The sequence below is a fragment of the Aethalodelphis obliquidens genome, unplaced genomic scaffold, assembly GCF_003676395.1.
Source record: "Aethalodelphis obliquidens isolate GAN/ISIS:26980383/991018 unplaced genomic scaffold, ASM367639v1 scaffold2, whole genome shotgun sequence".
In the NCBI taxonomy this organism is placed as follows: Eukaryota; Metazoa; Chordata; class Mammalia; order Artiodactyla; family Delphinidae; genus Aethalodelphis; species Aethalodelphis obliquidens.
Genome location: NW_020837946.1, coordinates 6,905,970 through 6,912,686, shown reverse-complemented (window position 1 = coordinate 6,912,686; position 6,717 = coordinate 6,905,970). Strand labels below are relative to the sequence as shown.

At 55.8% G+C, this 6,717-nt stretch overlaps 1 protein-coding gene across 1 annotated transcript in view; it reads left to right on the top strand.

The window, feature by feature from the left end:
- The first annotated feature begins 386 nt into the window (after positions 1-386).
- INPP5D (inositol polyphosphate-5-phosphatase D) overlaps positions 387-6,717 on the top strand; it is a 131,123-nt gene continuing 124,792 nt past the window's right edge. The window contains exon 1 of the mRNA XM_027118170.1: positions 387-666. Within this exon, the coding sequence (XP_026973971.1) occupies positions 533-666 (134 nt within the window). The 5' untranslated portion in view covers positions 387-532. The remainder of the gene's footprint in view (positions 667-6,717) is intronic.

The window sequence follows — 6,717 nt, the reverse complement described above, 5'->3', positions numbered from 1 at the left end:
AAAAAGCTCTGGGGTCGGGCAGAGGGCTGAGGCTGATGTCCAGGGCGTGGCCACCCCACGGGGGCATTGGGACGGGCCTCAGAATGGCCGCTGGCTTGGCCGTGCTCCTTCAGAAGCTGGCCGTGAACCTCCTGACCCTCCAGAGGAGCTGACAGTTCCCTCAGGAGGACGTGAGCTGATGCTCGCCCCTCTGGGGACTGAGACCCATTAAAGGAAAGAGACAGGGCGCGGGGGTGGGGGGGTGGGGTGAGAGGGAAAGGGCAGCAGGCAGGGGGCGGGCGGGCGGGCGGGCGCGCTGGGAAGGTGGAGGACCTCTCTCGCTTGGTCTCTGCAATGAGGAAGTTCTCTGCAGCTCGTTTCCTTTCCCTTGCCGAGTGCCTGAAACAGGAAGTCGGTCAGTGAGCGGGTGGCAGCAGCCGGGGCGGCCGAGAGGGGACCGACGGCGGGTCGCGGTGCAGGGGCCCAGCTCCGCTTGGCTGTGCAGGTCCTGCGGGGAGGGCACCGGCCCGGCCCGGGGAGACCCACACCCGCCATGGTCCCCTGCTGGAACCATGGCAACATCACCCGCTCCAAGGCCGAGGAGCTGCTCTCCAGGACCGGCAAGGACGGGAGCTTCCTCGTGCGCGCCAGCGAGTCCGTCTCCCGGGCGTACGCGCTCTGCGTGCTGTGAGTACCGGGCCCTGCCCACCCCTGCCCACCCCTGCTCCTCCGCCCTGGCCTGGCCTCTCCTGCCCAGGCACGGAGGTGATGGAGGTGCCACTCAGTAGAGGGGAAGCCGGCTCTGGGCTTAGCCAGGGGCCCGGCTCTGGGATGTGTTGTTTTTATGTCGAGTGACCTTGCACGCACCCCGGGTTTGTTGGTGGGTCCAGCTGAGGCCCATTGTGGACCTGCTCGGCCCTGGAGTTCAGGTTTTGCAGGGCTGGAGCCCTCCAGGGCCAGCCTGGGGCCTGGTCACTCGCCCCAGCTACCGGGGAGCCGTGGGGTCAGGGGCTTCCTTGGGGTTCCAGGGTCCAAGAGAAGTGGGTTCGGGCTCTCTGAGACGGGCAGAAGCTCGGGGTTCCGTGGTGGTGGGTGTGTTAGAAAGCAGCTCAGTCAGTTCAGGTGCTGGTCAAAGTATGCCCAGTTCGGAAACCCTCCTGGAAGAACAGAAGTGGCAAGAGGGGACCCTTCCTGTGCCAGGCTTTGGGCCTTTGGAGGAAGCCATCGTTTGGGGAGCCATGAATAAGGGTGTGTGTCGGGGGATCACTCAAGAAAGGATTTTCAGTTCACCCAGAAGTTGTATTTGGGGCCCTTGGAGCAGAGGAAGTCACATCACCGACAGCAGGAGCCTCTTCTGTCCCCTCACAGCCCTTGGGTCTGTCCCCACCTGTTCGGGCCTCTCTGCCACCATCAACTCTCTCCGCTCCCCCTCTCTGGGATGTTGCTGAATGCGCCAGTTGGCCTAAAATCGGGAACCGGCCACTTGCTGAAGTTTCCTTTTTAAAACGCCCTTCTCAACCAATGTCTGAAGGAGGCTCTCGGCCCTGCAGCCTTGCGGTCTAACCATCCCCACTGGGGCCTCGGGCAGTGCCGGGCATGCGGGGGGAAGGGTGTGTGTCCACCTGCACCTGTCAGGTCCTGCCCCTGGTCTCACAGAAGGGTCCCTCTAAGCAGGCAGGCCTTGCTGCTGTTCACACAGGAGGGGAAGTAGGTCATGGACACGGGCCTTGTTTGGAGCGTTGAGTCTGAGCGTTTGTCTGTGCGTCGACCTGTTTCATCCTCACGACAACCTGAAGTGCGGGTCCTTTTGTTGCTCCACTTTGCAGATGAGGAAATTGAGGCTCAGACGGGTTAACCGAGTGATGACAGTCAAAGCCAAGGACATCTGCCCCCAGAGGCTGCACCCAGACAACCAGACTGCTGCCACCCCACTCCTGTGCCTGGCAAGCCGGGTGTGAGCATGGGTTCCGGGTGGCAGCAAGAGAAGCCAGGGCGTTTACAAGGGCGGCTGGGAGCATTTAGAAATTAACACAGGCTCTCAGGGGTCGCCCGGCCCGAGCGCTGACTGCATCAGAGCCCCTGCCCCCAAGGTCGGCTTCCTGGGCCCCCAGTTCTCACACCCCAGGGGAAGCGAAGCAGACCCAGGTTTCCCCGCAGGCACAGCCCCTGTGGGGACCAGTTGACGGGGCCGTAGAAATAGTGAGGAGATCCTGATCTGTCTCCACTCGGCCCACGTGAATCTCTCCCCTCCCCTGGATGTCTGGAGAACTTCCAGGCTCCAGCTCGCTAACCTTCACAGCAGCCCTTTGACCAGGGAGCTGTGGTAGTGCTCAGGCTACAGATTGGAACGTGGGTCTCTCTGACTCCAAACTGGGAGCCTTGTAACAAGCCAGAGCTGGGAGAGGCCTTGGAACCTCTAGTCCCACCACCCCTGACCTTACAGGTGGGCACACCTCAGAGAGCTTGAGGCTTTTGTCCACACATCCCTGCTGGCCGGTGGCAACCTGGGATCCAGTAATGGTGTACAGAATTCGTTCCTCCACCTTGCCTCTCCTCCCCTCCCCTCCCCTCCCCTGCACTGGGTTACTCTTGGAGCCTCGGCCAATGTGCCTCTTAGGGAGGGTACCCGTGGTCCCCGCAATGTCCGTCATCCTCTTAGCCCAGGGCTGGGCTTCTTGTCAGTCTCCCATCCCCAAGGCCCCTTTAGCTCCAGACACCAGGACTTGGAGCCCTCCTCAGTGAGTCCAGCCGTGAGGCCAGCCTCTAAGCCCAGGCCCAGGGGTCCCCTTCCTCCTCCGCTCTGTGGGGGAAGCCACCCTTCCTGCAGAGTCAGGAGGCCCTGTAGGCTGTGGGATACCACGAGCCACCGAACCTTCCAAAACCCTGGGAGACCTAATTTTGCCATCACCCGTGATGTTGCCCATTAAGGAGGTTTAAAAACGAAAAACTAGCTGAGTGACAACTACCTGCCCCCTTTCAGCAGCTCATTTCATGAAAGGGAGTATCCTTTAACACCAAAAGGCAGGAAGAACATGCTCTTTAAAAATAACTAAATGAATAGAGCCAAAAACCAGTCCTTTAAATCAAACAGGTTTAACTTCCTGAAAAACACCCCCTAGCCCGGCCCTATCCTTGGTTTTCTCTGTTCCTGGGACGGTGAAAACCTCACCCCACGCCCTCCTGGCCCACGGCCAGCGATGGGAACCCCGACGGGTTTCACAAGCGTGACTTTCACAAGCATCAGGCTTTACCCTCTGCGGTCTCTCTGGAAGTTGCCGGGAGTGCAGGAGCCCGAGTGGGGCAGCTGTGGTGTCAGGGCCTTTTAAGACCCTGTTCCAAAGGGAGCCAGGAAGCCTCCAAGACTGGCCCTTCTGCTCTAGAAATCTCCATATGGGGAAAGACCTCAGGGCCCAGGGTGCCCAGACCTGTCCTGCCTGGACCCCAGTGGCTGGAGCATCTTCCCAGCCCCTCTCGTGAGTGAGGGCATGGCAGGGGGCTTCCCACCCCTGGTTTAGGTAGGGGCGTTTGGAGCTCCAGGAACCGAGGGCAGCTTCCTCAGGAGTGGCCTTCGTGCTCAGGAAAGAAGACAGGATTTGACTATTTAAATGGAACTAGGGAGGGGGTGAGAGACACTAAAAGACAAGGCTGCGATTCAGCGTGGCCCACGTGACCAAGGAGTACACATTCACCCTGGGCCTAGCAAACCCACACTTCCTCTCGGGAGGTCAGCCCTGCCACCTGCCACTGGGCAGGAAAGTGCAGATCTGTCCTCAGCAACTCAGAAAGCCCTGCTTTGGGGGGATCCCAAGGCCCATCTCGGGATGCAGAGAGCTGGAGGAGGAAGATCCCAGGAGCTGACCACATGGAATTGAGTCCATCTCTGCCTTCTTGCAGCAAGGGCCTGAGAACGTGATGGGCAGAGGGCTCCTAAGTCATGCTCACCCGGCCCCACTCAGACCAGCCAGCAGAGTCGGCCCTGCTCTAGGAAGGCCAGGGGGGCTTCTTGAGGGGGCCGTCCGGCCCCTCTTGTATGGAGGGTGCTAAGAGAGGCTGTCAAGCTCGTGTCCTCCTCTCCTGCCAGGACTGTGCTTCCACGTAGGGACCAGCTCCCCTGTCAGGTGCTTTACGCTGCAGAGAAGAGATATGCCTTTGGGGATGGGGGTTCCTCAAGGTGAGAGGTCACGGGCCAGCTGGGCCAGCCTCTCCTTGCCCTAGCTGTGCAGGCAGAACTAGAACAATGGCTCAGTGGTGTTGCGGATACACCTCCCTCTCTGTAAGAGCAGCCCGGGCCCTGAGAGCAAGCCTATATACGACTGGGTCCGTCAGCCACCATCCAGGATGGAGCTGCCTAGTCGGGTGGCATTCCCACCAAACCACACCGGAGAGAGTTGGCTTCCCTCCCAGGGGAGGGGGCAGATGCATGCTGTCTGTGACTCAGAAACCAATGCCGGTCCAGCCAGCTGTGGCGGGGATGCTGTCTTGGTTCCCCTCAGCACCTGGCCTTTCGTGAGCTGCCCAGGCAGACCTATGACCTCCTTCCCAGGGACAGTACACCAGGCAGCCTGGACTTGGTAGCCTTGTGAGCACAGCCAGAGAGGTGAAGAAGCACCAGGAGGACATTTAGTCACCAAAAGTGCCCTCAGAGAAGGCATTCTACTTGTTAGGAAGAATGTGATGGCCCACTTGAGGTAAAGGCAGGCCACGAGGCTTGCTGTACAAACCAAAGGTAGTTGCTAATCTGTTCTGCCTAAAAATAACAGCAAAAGACTTATAAAGGGCACATGTGTGCTGGGTTCTGTTCTAAGCTCTTTGCACATATTAACTCACTCACTGTCCACAGTGGCCTTTGGAGGAAGTGTTATTATCCCCACTTTACAGATGCGGAAACTGAGGCCCGTGATGTTAGGTAACATGCTGTGTTTACAGTACTAATTAATGGCAGGGCCAGGACTTGAACTCGCTGTTCTTGGGAGGGAGAAAGAGAAGCCAGCAAGTCTGGGTGTGTGTAGGAGACCCCTGGTGATGGAGCCACAGAGAAGGGACTTGGAGGGCAGAAGTGTCCAGAAGAGGTGTAAAGCCATTTACTGCAGTGTGAATGGGTGTGATGTAATCCGCCTTCCTCCAATCCCCTTTCAAAGTTTAGTAAAGTTTACACTGATCGTGAATTACTTTTGTGCAAATGCAAAGGAAAACACTGTTTTTCCTAGCTGGTATTGACAAAGTGGGGGGAAAATGCTGGCCCAGGCAGTAGTCAGAGCTGGAGGACCTCAGCTCTTGAAATCTGGTTTACATAAGAGGTTGTCCAAGGACAACCGTTCTGAGCATTCTTTCTGCGTGCAGGACCTGGAGGAAGGGTTGTGCCCGGGAAGGCCTATGTATGTAACAGATTCCTGGTTCCTTCTGTGTGCAGTGACTCGGAAAGCCCATGGTAAATTCGAGTGTCTCCAGGTTTTCTGTGCCCTTGCACAGCACCCTGGAGCAATCCTTCCAGAACCAGAGTAGGCTCTGGCTTTGGTGTGTTTTGCAAGCTTGCCTACTTGACAGGTGAAATTCACCTGTGCACAGACGTCGGTGCTTCTCCGTTGAGTGGTCCCATCTCCTGGGGTGGTGATGAGAGGTGATGAGAGGTGAGGCTCTAGGCCTTCCTCCCTGCCCCAGAGATGGAGTAAGATGAGGTCTGCTCTTCCCTCCCTAATTCAGGCCATGTGACGCAGTCCTTAGGGGCAAGCCCTCTGTGGTTGGCTACCCCTGATGTGAATTCTAGCCTTTGCGAGATGCTCACCTCCCTGTGCCCACCCAGCATCCTCACTGGCAAAATGCACACTCGTTGGGTTAATTTTTTTATTGCAGTATAATTCACATCCCATAACATCACCCTTTAGGTAGTATACAATTCAGTGGTGTTTAGTACATTTATAATGTTGTGAAACCATCACCACCATGTAATTCCAGAATATTTTCATTATCCCCCCAACCTCGGCAAAACCCTCTGAACCCGTCAGTCGTCACTTTCCCTTCCCCTTCCTCCCAGCCGTTGGCAACCACTGATCTACTTTCTGTCTCTGGCCATTTGCCCATTCTGGGTATTTCATATATATGGAATCATACAATATGTGGCCTTTCGTACTTGACTTTTCCCACCTGGCATAATGCTTCCGGGGTTCATCCATGTTGTAGTACGAATCATTCTTTTTATGGCTAGATAATAGCCCATTATATCAATCTACCACATTTGATTTACCCATTCATCAGTTGATGGGCATTTGGGTTGCTTCTCCTTTGGGGCTATTAGGAATGATGCTGCTGTGAGCATTCTTGTACAAGTTTTTCTATGGACGTGTGTTTTCAATTGTCTTGGGTGGAACTGCTGGGTCCTATGGTAATTCTATGTTTAACTTTTTGTGGAACTGTCAGACTTTCGCACAGCAGCTGTGCCGTTTCACATTCCTGTCAGCAGTGTGAGAGGGTTCTAATTTTTCCACATCCTCAACAATACTTAACAGCTTTTTGATAATGGCCATCCTAGTGGGTGTGAAGTGACATCTTACTGTGACTTTGATCTGCATTTCCCTAATTATGAATGAAGTTGATATCTTTTCATGTGCTCATTGGCCATTTGTGTATACCTGCTTTGGAGAAATGTCTATTCATACCTTTTGCCCATTTTTTAAAAAATAGGGTAATTTGTCTTTCTGTTGTTGTCACTGGATAATTGAGAAGATAAAATGGGAGAATGTG